The sequence below is a fragment of the Antrostomus carolinensis genome, unplaced genomic scaffold (genome assembly GCF_000700745.2).
Source record: "Antrostomus carolinensis isolate BGI_N321 unplaced genomic scaffold, ASM70074v2 scaffold32403, whole genome shotgun sequence".
NCBI classification, from domain to species: domain Eukaryota; kingdom Metazoa; phylum Chordata; class Aves; order Caprimulgiformes; family Caprimulgidae; genus Antrostomus; species Antrostomus carolinensis.
Genome location: NW_010303647.1, coordinates 1 through 15515, shown reverse-complemented (window position 1 = coordinate 15515; position 15515 = coordinate 1). Strand labels below are relative to the sequence as shown.

At 38.3% G+C, this 15515-nt stretch overlaps 2 protein-coding genes across 2 annotated transcripts; one reads left to right on the top strand and one right to left on the bottom strand.

The window, feature by feature from the left end:
- Positions 1–8: 8 nt before the first annotated feature.
- CTSZ (cathepsin Z) lies at positions 9–4221 on the top strand (the record flags this gene model as incomplete). Its single annotated transcript, XM_010164182.1, has 5 exons — positions 9–180; positions 2009–2188; positions 2817–2967; positions 3226–3388; positions 3890–4221. Coding segments are annotated over 5 exons (780 nt in total), but the record flags the coding sequence as incomplete, so codon positions are not given.
- A 3111-nt stretch (positions 4222–7332) lies between these two features.
- On the bottom strand, positions 7333–15266 carry NELFCD (negative elongation factor complex member C/D; the record flags this gene model as incomplete). The annotated part of the gene is made up of 14 exons (XM_029084064.1): positions 7333–7456; positions 7855–7984; positions 8345–8485; positions 8720–8815; positions 9137–9251; positions 9931–10070; positions 10603–10737; positions 11317–11482; positions 11912–12042; positions 12525–12677; positions 13278–13385; positions 13707–13816; positions 14856–14965; positions 15151–15266. Coding segments are annotated over 14 exons (1686 nt in total), but the record flags the coding sequence as incomplete, so codon positions are not given.
- Positions 15267–15515: the final 249 nt, after the last annotated feature.

Genomic DNA, 15515 nt, shown 5'->3' with positions numbered 1-15515 from the left:
CTCTCTCCCCCCGCAGGACCTACCCCCGCCCGCACGAGTACCTGGAGGTCTCGGCGCTCCCCGAGAGCTGGGACTGGAGGAACGTGAACGGCGTCAACTACGCCAGCACCACTCGGAACCAGCACATCCCGCAGTACTGCGGGTCCTGCTGGGCCCACGGCAGCACCAGCGCTCTGGCAGGTACGCGGCGCTACTCGGGGCTGGGTGCCGCCTGCTCACCCGCCACGCTCCTGCCTCCAGTGAGCTGGTTTTGTGGGAAGCAAAGGAAGTTCATTGTCTGCTTACAGCAGAGCTGGTGTGAGGAAGAGGTGCCAAATTACTGCAGTGACTAATGCAGCAAAAACCGAGGTTGAGATGTCTGTTGAACATCTCCACACTGGGAACAGCTGGAATTCCCAAGCTGACGGCAAGGAGGTTTGGTCTCAGAACAGAAAGCAATCAGTGAGGCTTCCCCCACCCTCTCAAAAATCATGCAGGTGGGAACACTGGCACGGTTAGAAAGCTGCCTGCAGAAGGAGTGCAGTCAAAGCTCCTGCCAGACTGCTGCTTAGGGCCTGGAGTCACAGAATCTCTTGGGTTCAGAGTCCAGAACTGGGTTTTCCGCCTTCTTCTTGGAGGCGTGGTGATGGTAACAGCAGATACATAAGCAGTTATCATGTCTCCTTCCCTTTTTGGTACCTCAGCCTGCTGTGCTGCATCTGTAGCAGCAAGGGGTTGTTCCAGGGATACCTGGATATGAGGAAACAAAAGAAGTTGCCTCTCCTGGGAAGGGCCCACAGGGTATTAGCTTCAAGAGCACTGTCATGGAAATGAACTGGCTACCACAGCATACAGAGAAATCTAGTTTCAGCAGATATCTATCAGTCTTTTTCTTGGGAAAAGGGAAGTAGGGGTTTGCTTCAGTTGGAGAAGTATTTTCTCTAGAGAATAGATGATGATTTGCATGCAACAGTAACATGCTGCAGGAGTTCTGTTTGCATAGGGAGGCTGCAAGAGGATTAACTGTGAAGGAGAAAGAGAAAACTGTGCAGAAAGAGGAAGACAAAGCAGGTGCATGAGCAGACAGCAAGAATTGTTTAGGATCAGTTCTTAACCAGTGCAGGAACACAGACACGTATGGAGCCTGCCATGATGTAGTGAAGTACTAGGATAGAGAAAACAGCAACTTCTGTTACATAACTGGTTAAAACTTAATTGTGTATGTAGGTATGCCACTATGTGCATCGTTATAAGTGTAAAAGGTTGATTTTAAAAGTCAGGATTTTTTTCTTAACTGCTGTGAATAGTTAAAGCACTCATTCCTTCTCTTGTTGCTGGAAGACTAGGCTGGGATAATGCCTACCAGTTCTGTCAAGGATAGTTGAATGTTGTTAGTACTAATAGGATTAAAAGTACTACAGTGGCATCAGTTAAGACTGTTAAGGCACTGTGAGAAGCAGTTTATAAATACTCATCAGGAAGCTTTTCTGCCAAGTAAGCTAGTTGTTTGACAAAATAAGGCAGCAGGGTGGCAATGCCTGTCTGAGATGGCAGGATAACAGTGAGACGTTGACATAAGTGAGGATATACTTCTGAAAGCTTTTCCTTGCTTTAAATTTGTGAGGACTCTCTCGGAGGCAGAGACCTGGTGTTACGATGTGTATTTGAAAACTCCTTGCTGTCAAAGCCAGGAAACAAATCTGGAAGTTCTCAGAAGCTGTGACCTGAATTAAAAGAGGTCTAGAGCACTTCAGGGCTTTAAACAGATCTTACTCATCTGTATATTTTTGATGAGTTTTCAGTGGAAAATAATTCTAAATGGAAACCCACAATAATGACAACTCAGCCTGCTGGTTTGAGTTAGATCATGCTATGTGCCTCACTGTCCTCAGCAGGGGCTTTTCCAACCACAAGTACTCTGTTGCCTGCAGTTACAGGTTCAATGAAGGAGGCAAGAGTTTTAACACTAGTTGCAACATGTAGCCACCCATGTATTCCACTAATGAAAACCAATTTCTCATCCTTACAGATCGAATCAACATAAAGAGAAAAGGTGCATGGCCTTCTGCCTACCTCTCTGTTCAGAATGTGATTGACTGTGCTAATGCAGGATCCTGTGAAGGTGGAGACCACTCAGGTGTTTGGATGTATGCCCATGACCATGGCATTCCAGATGAGACCTGCAACAACTACCAAGCTAAGGATCAAAGTACGATGCCCATTTGCTTTGCTGTAAGGCTTCATCCCAGGTTTAGAAGATCTTAATATATATATAAAAAAAGAAGTTAGTTTCTGGGTTTTCAGTGTACTGATTCCTGCCTTTCAGTGTAGTATGAGCTGTTTGACTGACAGAACAGGTTTTCTTTACCGGCCTCTCTGTGTCTTCTTAGCCAGACAGCATAGCATTAAATCATGCCCAGACAAGTTTGCACAACTAAATTGTTTAAACTCAATCCCTTAAGTCAGTGATATACAATCTCTAATGTAGTGAAATATTTACAAGTGTCTCCTCAGGATAAACAAAGGAGAAATGTAACCTTTGTCTGGTCATGTATGACTGGAATAATTTCTGTATCTATAGTGACACACATCTGAAACATTTCCTCGGCAAAGCACTTAATGCCTACATAGCAGAGAATAGTAACTAATTATTGCAGAGACTTTAAATGTTGTTTCCAGAAAGGAATTTACTTCACCAGAGAACGTATGTATTAGTAATTAAGTTAGTTAATACCTGCCTCAAATAAGTTAAAAGGAAAAAAAGCTTAGTGTGATATCATTAATTAACTTGAAGAAAAGCATTCTCTTGCAGTGATAATCTCACTTTTGTTTTGTAGAGTGTAAGAAGTTTAACCAGTGTGGAACTTGTGTCACTTTTGGAGAATGCCATGTGATAAAGAACTACACACTCTGGAAAGTTGCTGACTACGGGTCTGTCAGTGGAAGAGAAAAAATGATGGCAGAAATCTATACTAATGGACCAATTAGGTAAAAAAAAAAAAAATGGTAAAAAAGTGTTTATCTATTAGTAATACTGGGACTGAAGTACTTGAAATTAATTCTAATGACTGAAGTGTACTTCTCCACTCTGTCATATGTTAGCAGCTCTCCACTAATGCAGACTTCAGCTTGTTTGTAGATAAATTGAGCTTTGAAGTAAAAAATACAAGAAAACAAATTGGGTTTTTTTAGCTAGGCCCTGCCCTCATCCCCTTGTATAAAAATGCTTTCTCTGTTTTATTACAGCTGTGGCATAATGGCTACTGAAAAGCTGGATGCTTACACTGGGGGACTTTATACAGAGTACAACCCCTCGCCTGCGGTGAATCACATTGTATCTGTGGCTGGCTGGGGCGTAGAAAACGGAACAGAATACTGGATTGTTCGTAACTCATGGGGTGAACCCTGGGTAAGGAAACATGGGAACAAACATGTTTGCAGAATGACTTTAGAGGAAAGGTGAGGTTTTTCCACTTGTGAACAGGAAGCTGTAAAAAGCTAACCTGTAGATAGGAAAAGTAAAACTTTCTCTGGGCTAGACTAGCAATTAAAAAATGAAATGTAATCTGAAGACAAGGATATTCAGCCAAAGTTACCTGACTAATGTCAACTCAATCCCAAATACTACCCTTCCATGGATGTGCAGCTCCTGTTATGGCAGCTGTAAATTACTGTTAGCTGTAGGCAAAAATCAAGTCACATACTTGGGATAGATGAGGGGGATGTAAATTCACCAAGGTAGGCTGCCCTGTTAAACAAGGCTGCCCTGTGAGCCCAGTTATACTTCATCTTGAGTGGATTCCTGCATTCACTTGTAAATCATTCATATTTGGAAGACAGAACAGACTTAACAGCATATATTTTATGTAGTTATGTTTTCTAATTCACAATGCAAATTAATTCTTTACAGGGTGAAAGAGGGTGGCTGAGAATTGTGACAAGTGCATATAAAGGTGGAAGAGGAGCAGAGTACAACCTTGCTATTGAAGAGGACTGTGCATATGGAGATCCTGTACTACCCTGACTATATTGTACACCTTTCTGTTTAGGAACTACTTTGTTTGGAAGCTTCCCAGCACAAACTTTTTCAGTTTAAAGAATAGTAGTCTAAAACACTTTCACAGTTCAACACCATCAGGCAGTTCTGCACAATTAGCCCAGAGAGCAACAGACATCTTCAAAATAAAATAAATACAGAGCTGCCTGTAGATAATTACTTGGAATTTTTAAAAAGTAATTTACCCAAGAAAAAGTTGTCTGCCTTGATGCACAGTATTTAAATCATATTGACTTACTAACAGAAACTGTATATGTAAATCTCTATTTTTTTAAAAAATGCAAATTATGTAGACAAACTGGGAAGGAAAAAGTGTACTCAATATTTGGGTCTAGAGCTTATATTAAATTCTCTGACAGTATTGAGCAAATATCATCTCAACAGTGATGGAGATGAAAAAACAAAGTTAAGTCTGGATATGATATATTTAGACACTAAATCCTGTGGTGTTTCCTTGGCTTCCTGGTAAAATAGTGTTGGTAGTCTCATACAATGCAGTTGCTTTTATCCAACCAAAATGATATAACAGGACAAAAGTCTAAACACTTCTTTTTTTTAATTAGTCTTGCCTTTGCTCAAGTTCCTTGCTTTAATATGTGATCAGCTGTGCCATTTTTCTCCTAAAGAGGTGAAGTATAAATTGCCACAACCCAGAACTCTTCACAAATTTGAAGAAAGGTAGCCAATTCCTTTCCTTAGAGCTGAGCCAGTTACTAAGTGGCAAATCAGTGCATCAATTAACTGGCATTGTTAATTGCATTTAATAAACAGACTTTTTCTCTTACAGGACTGTATGTGTATTATAAGAGTTTTTATGGTTTTGGTTGTCTTCTATTTTTGTACCTAACAAACAGTTTCACATGGCAGATTAGCTACCCAAAGCTTACCCAGGACAGTACTGCTTTCACTGGACTTTCTCTTCTGAAAGGGTTGGTCTATGAACTATGATCCTTCAAACAACAATTCAAGTTAAATTACACTGGGGATTAAGACACAAGCTAGAAGGAAGCATCCAGCTTCAACAAGCAAGGGAAAGAAGAGTCATTCAGATATTGTCAAACATCACTTTTAAGTGTAAATTTCCAAAACCTATCATAAATCAAAACAACCTGTGAATTAAGCCTTACTCAAACCTGTAAGTTAAAGGTTTTTAGGGGTGCAGAGGAGGAAAAAAAAAAAGTGTTTCCAGAAACTGTCTCTATCTGCTACCCCCAACTGGTAGTTTCTGCAACTTACCTGGGCCTTATCTATGAAAGAAAGAAGTCTGTTCCTAATCAGAAGGTAAGTTTGTCTGAACAAAGACCCATAAAAAAAGAGTAAGATGCCTAGTGTCTAGGATGAAGTGTTATTGTGATCATGAGGCTTCAAACAGCACAGCTTTTAGTACTGTTACAGTGAGAACATGTTTTAGACCTGAAGTTAGGCCATATTCCAGTAGGCTAGGAGACTTCAAAGACTGAGTCTTCTGGTTGGCTTTGTACATACAAGAATCATACTCTAATCATTAGCTGTTTATCCCACTCATCCACTATTCAAGCTTACCAGAGCAAAATGACTCCATAGTGCCCATAAGGATTAATTCTGCCAAGCTGCAGTGTACACTGTGACTTAAGTTCCATCGAGGTTATGAACACAGTAGTATGACAGTACTGATCACAGCAGCATGGAAGTTTTAACTAGTTAAAAAATAATCTACGTGGGTAAGTACAGCAGAACATGAGTGTTTAGAGGAAGCAACACCAAGCTTGAATACAGAGGAAAGCAAAAGTATTCTTTGAACAGCTAGCAAATTTGCAACAGACACAGGAACAAATTGCTTTGGATTATCAGTAAAAGATGGTACATGAGGCAGGGCTACATCCTAAAATGAAGAGCTATAGGCTGAATTGTTTTTGCAGTTAATGCCACAAAGAAAGTAAGTCAGGCTACCAAAAGCCAAACTTGTATGTTAATTCTACTTAAAATATGAAAAGAAGGTTTTATACAAGTTTAAATGGTGGGAGTTAGCCAGAATGATAGTACATCTTCTATTCAAAGATATGTAAAGAAGTTCAGAACAGCTTTTACCCTGAAAAGGCTGTGCTGTAAGTTGATTAGAGCACTGTGGAATATATATGTGAGGGACACAGCTGAGCAAGGGGAAGATGCACTCCTTTTTAAAAGGAGTTAGGTATCTATTCAATTGGCTGGTATCCCAAGAATTATCACAGTAGCTTATAGTTCCCATTCATGAATCACTGACAAAAGAGAAGAATAAAGTTATTTCCTTTTTAAATGGACTTAAAATGTCACTGTCTTTTAGAAAGCAGGTTCTTCAGAAAACACGTGCTTGGAAAAGCCCAACAGGCCTGTCTATACCCCTGATATTTAAACAAATAGTATCTGCCTGTACAAAGAGAAATTTGAACAGAAAGAAAGAGGGATCTAAATGAAACTTTGAAAGAAATCTCTGGAAAAGAAAAAACCTTTATTTAAAGGTAAATTATAATCTAGGGTGTATTCCCCACTGTTTGGCATCCACCAGGACATATTAGAGATAAGTATAAAAACCAAGCCATGAGAAGCAGCAATGAAATTCCTACACACATTCATATTTTTTGGTCAGCAGTGGAATTCTGACATGGTAATGAAACTTACCAGTAACATTTGATGCATCTATTTAACAAAAAATAGATTCTGAAAGATAACACACTCACATAGGATTCATCTGTTAATACAAAACTAACTTTGATTGTTACAACTCTACTTGTGTTACACAAAATGTTGTTTGTTTTGGGTTTTTTTACACAGCAGTACATATGTAGGATATTTAGAATTCTAATATAATGCAAAGGTGAGAAAGAGACATTGTCACTTCTCTGCAGCACAGAACTAATCACACAAATTCCTTTTTTACAACATCACGACACCAAAAACCAGAGCATTCAAGATTTAGTCTTCAGAGAACTACCTGCAAAGTGGTTTTTTGTAGGAAGTACCTTCCCCATTCTTCAGGTTTTGCATATCACACAAAAAAATCAGTGATAAATTCAGCAAGTAACCAAAATAGTATTATATGAAATAAATCTATTTCTCTCCTGCTATCCCCTTCAGAATATTCAGATTTATACTGATTTGTGTAGCAACAGAAAATCCTTCAGTATTATTCCATTTTCCAAAGTACATTAACAGTCTTCTGATATGAAGCTCGAGGTCACCATGCAAGTCAATCAAATGCCCTTCATCCCTTTCTTCCTTGTTTTGGTTTGTTGGTTTGGTTTGTGGTGGGGTGTGGGGGTTTCTTGGGGGTTTTTTTCTGCTGTGTTGCCCAGTTATAGAACCTTACTGGTGGAGAGCATGGCAAAGCAGTGATCACGTGCTCTGCGTTCTTGATATTTTCCACTGCTTAGTTCATCATAATAAAGTTAGATTTGCAATGAGCTTAAAAGAAAAAAAATTAAAGAAAGTGTTCAGTACATTACTCTGCTTTATCTGTTTGCCTGTGGCTTTCTATATTATATAACTAATTAGGATTTTAGGTCTGGACAGATGTTTTTGTTTTAGGCTATAAATGCATTATGACAGACTACTTCCCTTCATATCCTTTCCTTACTACAGTGCTAGTTCTCAAAAAGCAGTATTTGTCTCCAAGTTCCTTACTGTTACCCAGACATTCTCGATTAAAGGAAAAATGCTAAATGCAGGCCCCTGAGAGGGAAGTTATCTGTGAAAATATCTGGCAGGCATTCCTATTTTTAGCAATCCTCTTTCTAAACATTATTTACAGATTGTAACAAGTACCAAAGGAAGCAGCTACGCAATGAATAAATGTGACTTACCTATAAATTCAGTGACAGGATCATGTTCTCCTTCTGTTTTAATAGTACCTGCAATACTTTCATTCTCCAAGATTGGAAGAAAGAGCTGTACAAAGTCTGAGGTATATGGAGGAGCAATCACATCCAGCACCTGAAACAGCATACAAAAAAAGGATTATTCTTCCAGTTAGAGGGATAGTAGGAACAATATTTAATTAACATATTAATCTTGAAAACATACAAGTAATTGCACATAAGACCTCTTGTTCTCCATACAAGTGATTGATAAGGTATTCTTGTGGTACCCTACCCAGTACCTTGATACCTTCAGACGTCAGGAGTCAGCAGGACTAAGTCACATCCTAGTGAGTACTGATATTACATACGTTGCTCAAAATCTCATCTCAGATCTTAAAATATTTTTTAATCTGAGGCAAGCTGACTTAATATCCAAACACATACAACTGATGTTAAAGTTTGTATGTTAGTAAACACAACATTTGCTGCTGACCTCTGTAACAAAATATCTGATGAGAGAGAGATCTGTATCTAGCTTCTCCAGGCATTTGCGGATATAGCTGACAACAGGTAGGACGTATCCTCGACTGAGTAAGTGCACCATTCTATCCAAGAGAGTCTTCTTCAATTCCAGCTGATGGCAGGGGTTAGGGGGTGGAGGAGGAGAAGAAACCAACAGATTAGAACTTCCTCTCAGAAGTGTGCGATTTTTATTGCTCATTCTTATTGATTCAATAAGAATCTACTTTTTAACCATGACCATATTCTTAAATTAAACTCTTAAAACTCCTGTGACAGCAAAACCTGTTATCTAGAACAAGCATGACTAACATGAAGGAACACAAACACTGAATCCTTTGAGAATCACCTGCTCCATTACATCAAGCTGCGAATGTTCTGTTTCAAAGAGCTTGACAAGAAGTTGTAGAACTTGGGGATGAAGAAGCTGATGGCACGTACTGATCTGCAAACAAGACAGGAAAGTTAGATCCTCAGAACTCCAATTTAAAAAACAATGCACTAGTCTTCATTAGACAAATTTACATTAATGTTCAGTGCCAGATGTAAATTCTTTTAGAAAAGTATTCCAGTTTCTTTGATGCCTACATTTTCCTAGTGTAAATAATGCTAGGGTGACAGAACCAAATAATTAACTCTGAATAGAACCAGATTAATCTCTGTATATTTACAGACTTACTGAAAATGATAGGCATCCAGTGAACTGGAGGTACTACCAGTTACAAGCATAAAAACTGTTTTTACTCTCCAGCAAGATTTTATATACCTCATCCAATAATGCCAGATGAACTGGAGTGTGATCAGTCTGCAACTGGAAGTACCGTGGTTCTGACACTGTCCAGTCCACCCACTTTAACACACCCATTGCCACCACTGGGAACCTACAAAAACAGAGATCACTTTAGCACAGAAGCACTAAAAAAACCAAAACAAACCAACCAACCAACCAAAAAAACCTCCCAGTAATTTTGTTTTTTAAATACTCTTTCAATACATTCTCATGGTTGCTAGTTTCAGTTTAACTTACAGCAGAATTCAAAAAGGTTAAAAAATTTTGCTTAAAAAGTTGCCAGCACATCAAGAAAGAAAAACAAACAAAAAAGGCTAGAAGAAAATTCTTTCTACTTCTTTCTACAAAGACACTCCCTGCTCAGAATAAAATACAAGAATTAGGCAAAAAAAAGAAATTCATGTGCACTCAAATTTGTTCCAGTTTATTCAATATCTGCTATTTCATACTTTTAAGAGGAGAAGAAAGGACACATCTATTGCTAGGAAAGCTTTGTTAGGAAGACAAAATCTGTCATCTTTTTCCAGTGGCAGAGAAAAGCATGTTCTGTGACACAAGAAAGAAAAGTTGTCAGTGAAAGCCAGAATTTATGTCCTCATGAGAATCCAAAGAGTCAGATGTACAATTTCATAAGCTGCTTTCAGACCACAACTTCACATATTCTACAGTGAGGATGTTCTCACGGAGCAGCCCACAAAGACACTTCCCTTTAGCAGTACTGCCTCTCCTAAACAACATTTTCCTTCCAACAGCTGAAGCTGTCTGCTCACCTGATGCACTGATATAGAGTGCTCAGTTCTGCAACCAACTCGGATGCTCCTTTGTTCTCATTGCAACACAGATTGTGAACAGTTTCAATAGCTTTTGAAGTTGACTTGAGTTCATCCTTGTTTATGCTGACTCTCTTGTTCTGGAAAATTGCAAAGTTTGAATGCAGGAGTTGTGAATGTACAGGATGGCTTTGGTTATTTAAGGAAAGGAATTTTAACCTGCAATAAGCCCAAGATTACATTGTGTTTTTCAAAATTTAGACTCAAATGCAAGTTTCAGAAGAGCCAAGTATCAATGAGCTGAAGTACAAGGATGTTTGCTTTATTTAACTCCCCCAAAATTACTTTATCTATTTCATAGAATTAAATCCTTCTTCCTTGGAAAAAGCATAGGGTTCTAGTAGCACAGAACTGCTACTAATAACCTTTGGGGGGAGGCAGAGGAAGAGAGCAAAAATAGTCAGTGCACTCAAGACTTTTAGAGTACTACTTCACCACCAGAATCTAAATTTTTTTAGTCATTTCAGCTGAAGACAGAAACATTGCATATTAAAATAAGTAAATAAATCTGAATACATTATTTTAAACTGAGCAACTTCACCACCACATTTTCTTCAGCACAGTCAGGCCACTGTAGGTAAAAATAATGTTATTCTCTGAACTGAACATTACCTTTTTCCACATCTCTACTACACTAGCTGCATAAGCCAGTATGTGAATATATTTATGTTTGTGGTCCTGGTTGATCTTAGCACCTGGCTTAAACAATGACTGCATGAAGAGGTCCAGAAAGGCAGGTACTCGAATCTGTGAAGGAAATGAATGGTTTATTAGAGCCTGAGAATTATAAGAGGTGACTAAAAGTAAAATTTTTGCATCTGATATACCTTGCACAGAATGAGATATAACACATTACCTCTATGGATTAGGTTAGACAGCTAGATAGAGTTACATACTATATAGCTAAAGTATCTAAATGCCATCATTTGTTACTAGAACCCACATTAGAACAAGGCAGTGAGAAATTTAAACGTGCCACTTACACCTGCTTATAACAAATTGCAAAACTGGGTGGTTTTTTAAAATTATTTTTTATTTTTGTTAAAAGAAGTTAAATAATTCCTTGCCATCTTTATCTCCTATTGAGAAGTTCTTTAATTAATTTAATTATATGTAAAAATACAATTTAGAATGATTTAAAAAAGCTAATGCAAAATAGACTACAAGTTTCATGTTTAGACATTAACTTAAAATTATAGAGGGATGAGTCTGAGCACTAACTTCTATTTTGTGTTGATACAACACTTAGCATAACAAGACCTCATATTTCTGAGCGCTAATGTAATAAAATTAAGTTTCAGATATTATAAAGATATAACTACTAACCAGTTCTACTGGAGGTGGGTCCATGCTTGTAAACATTTTGAACAGGACAGTGATATCTGCTGGATTCAGAGCTCCTTTGGACAACATTGCACCAAGAGCTTGACACGCTCGAGGGTAAGAGGCCGCAGTACCCAGTGCTAAAGTGATCTGACTTGCATCATGGCCTCTGGATGAAGAGCAAACATACACAGCAACTTATTTTCTTAATTTGGACATACTAGTTCTAGACTCACTGAGTCAACAGGGCACATCCTATAGAATGTAACATCTTAGGGTAGAACCCCTTATCCTGGGTAATTACAGAAGTAGGCCTGTGTTTCTTTTGCTTGTTTTTAAAATGTTTCTAAAATAATAAAAATATATATTTTTTAACAAACAAACTTCAGTTCTTTGCTTTTCTTATTTCAGGTCACCCAGTACAGGATATTGAACTTTTCTGTTGCTCTATGAATTAAAGCTTGCTACAAGAACTGCTCTTTTGCAGCTAAGAATTCTCTTTTTGCTGGTAAAAGGTAATCAAGAATGAGCAAAAGACAGCAGTTTATAAATTCCTTACAGTGACTTACATTTCATTAATAATCTAACTCCCACTTACTTCTCATGAGCGTATCGCTGAACCTCCTGAGCAATCCGTCTGACAGCTGACCCTCCTTGCTCTTCCTGAGCTAATATGGACATCATAGATTGAGCAAAGAGATACGTGTGTTCTCCATGGCACACCATCTTCTGTAAACACACACAGGAAGATACGGCTAAATTGAGAACCTGCGTTTCTTAAATGCCAAAACTGAGAGGAAATTCTATCCTACTTACACTCAGTACTTTCTCTGCAATATTTAAAAAGACAAGTACAAAGCCATTCGAAAGTCATTATGCTATTTCACAACAAAGAACACATGATTCACACGGCAACTTCCACACTGACGTGGATGACAAAAGAATTATTTTAATTTGCCAGGGGACTGGCTAGACTAATCCTTAGATCTTGCATTAAATGTGAAAGATAACAGTTCTACCTTCACCTTTTTACAACACATTTAATAAATATAAGAAGTGCCATATAATGAACCCAAGGAATTCTTGGTGACAGAATGATCAAAAGGCAGAAATTTCTACTTTTGAATCTCTTCTGATTCTGGTATCCTAACTGGAAACCACTATTTTATTTCCACATAAAAAGGAAAAAAAAAACCAACCAACAAACTCACAGCAAACTCAGGGAGGTTTTTTTCAAGGTTTTCTTCTCCTCCATCCAAAATTGTTGCCAGAGATGTACGCAGGACTCTGGAAAATACTTCTAGTTGCTGACATGCTGTTGAAACACTGGTTATTTCTCCTTGATATCCAGCATCAGATATGAGCTATAAAAACAGGAACATCACAGAAAACGTGTATTATTTACATTTATATTTCAGATAGCCTAACAACTCTAGAAGAACAAACAGAATGCAAGATTTGCCTCTGCATACACTTACTGGAATTCACGTTCATCTTTTAGACTACAGAAAAGGAAACCATTAATAACGTAGCAAAAAAAGTAAATGATAATGTAAGAATACTTCAGAGCACACCAAGATATATCACATTCTTTCCCTGTCACAGAAACATACAAAACTGACTGAAATGTTCCACTGCACCAGAAATTCAGAATTTTCAAATACAGATCAAAGAAATTCAAAACAAAACAAAAAACCCACACCAACAAGTCCACACCAACCTCCAACCCCCAACAAAACAAAAACACTCCAGCAAAAAACTCAGAAAGCCGTACTTCAAACTGGGAAACTACACTTAACTACTTGCAACTTGGAACACAGTTCCTCCCACCAATATGTACTTGTACTGTTCTGACACTTGAAGAAGCAGTATGAGCAGGAACACGTAAAAGATACAGGCAAGGCCACAGCCAATACTTGAAGCTCTTTATGGATATTCTCATTTATTAGATTTGAGTGTACTACCTTCACGGTAAAATTAAGCATTAAACAGTCAGGATGGGCTTCTGCCAACTTGTAAAAGAGATCTCGCCATGTTGTATGTGCTATCATTTGCTCAAGCCAGGCTGGAGTCTGAAAAGATCAGAGCCATAGAGAGAAATGTAAGAACATCTAGTTGTCAAGATCATTAACAGTAAGCCTTTTATCTCTCAGGAGTCCTGTGAGTTGTTATGTAGGACTTTACTACAAAGGAGGACGCATTCAAAGTTTCTTAAGTTCTCTAAGCCTCCGAGGACTCCAGTGAAATACAGTTGGTTTTCTTAAAACTAGTTGTTTCTTAATGGAAGAGCTTTGAAGATACAATTTCCCCTTCCCCCACCATCTACTGCTCCATTAGATGGAGGCATCTAGGATCCACTCATGTAAAGACAGCAACACAGACTCCATGCACACCTCTCCTTCCTCTGTAAAGATGGAATCTGCCTTCCGAGGATCAAAATGCTTGATAAGTAAGCTCTTTAAATGGTTTTCTACAGTCTCCTGAACTTGCAGTGGCTCAACACCTGCATAGAAGGAACAAAAAACTTGGCAGATGCAATCCAATCAAACAGCAGCACTATCTTAAATTTTTCAACAAGAACAGAAACTACTCAGAAATTTATCAACGTGCAGAAGATCAGAGGAGAGCCCTCAGTTCTATTATCAAGTCACAAATACAGACAAATTTACAGATGCTCAATCTTTTTTCCTAAATGCAGACTGTTTAGGATCACAAGCAGGTTACACTAGTTGTTTTCTCTTGCTCTCTTCGTCAGTCACACAAACAGCAATGCCAGTCTTCTCACAAGACGGTTACTGGGCACGATACCCAAATTCATGTATCTTAAACACGAAAGGGATTACCAGGGTTGGTGCACAAACCCACCCTACCACAGACTAAAGTCCATCCTTTTAATATATTTGCTATCAGTAGCTTTGATAGTATTCTACAAAACAACGCACAAAGTAGTAATAAGTAGTTCTACATTTCTGAGATCAGACTATAATACTTCTGATAAAGTTTATACTAGCCAAGGGACAAAGATACCACAAGATAATGCTAAACATGTCTTGCAAGAGGCTGCTGAAGAATTCAAAAGCAGACTGGTAATACAGAATTCTCGTATGACAGAATACATCTGTATGAGAACCTTCCATTTAATTGATCCACTGAAAGGGAACACTAACTAGCAATAAGATGATTGAGTTTTCAGCATTAATTATAATGCTATTACAAAATATCAAATATTGCTAATACCAGCTATGTAACAGTACCCTTACCCTTGTGCATGAAAACAAAGAGAAAGTATATTTTACGCAATTGCTTCAACTATATTACTCTTTATAATACAGTTTGTGGGCATTTCAAAATGTTCATCAACAGATCACTTATACTCTGAGCAGAATAAACATATTATTGTGAAGAATTTAGTCACATACATATACAGGCTGATAACTTTACAATTATCCACTCCCTGAGTATGATCAAATTTGCCACCAAGTCAGATATTTCTGACAAAAGAAAGACTACAGACCTAAATTATACTGTAGCACTTATCATACCTGTTTGAATGAGCCATTCTGCCAGCAAATTTACAGTCTGTGCCACTGCAGTGTAGTTTTCAGAGAGGAGCTGGATAACATTCTCTGGAGAACCTCCTGCTTGGAAATATCTGATGAAAGGATTACAAAAGAACTATTTGAAATTCATATTAAAAAGCAAAAACAAATGAACTCTAAATAAAGGGAAAACAATAGCATCATTTATACATTTTCACACACACTTCCATACAAAGTAACACCACTGCACCTATAACACACGTAACACGAACAGTAACACACATAAGGTTACACTCACCTCTTTAACGTGTTAAATATTGACGGCTCCATTATATAGTCTGGGGTTGAAAACTTCTTCAGGCATTCTTGCTGGACTTCAGCATCATCTTCTCCCTCTCCATCCTCATCATCTTGCTATGCGCAAGCACAGTCAAGTCAGACACTTTTCTTGTCCCATTTCTCCCCTACGCTGACATATTTTATCGATTTTTGCCCACAGAAGGTCACACATCTCGGTTCACCACAGCAAGCGACCTGCTCCCCTGACAGATACGACTTCTTACCAAAGAAGGTGCAAAACCAAGCCCGGTCTTACAGTTGTTTTCTTCCTTTTTAACCCCTTCAAGCTCCAGGCCCCACCACAGCGAACACATCCCCGCCCAC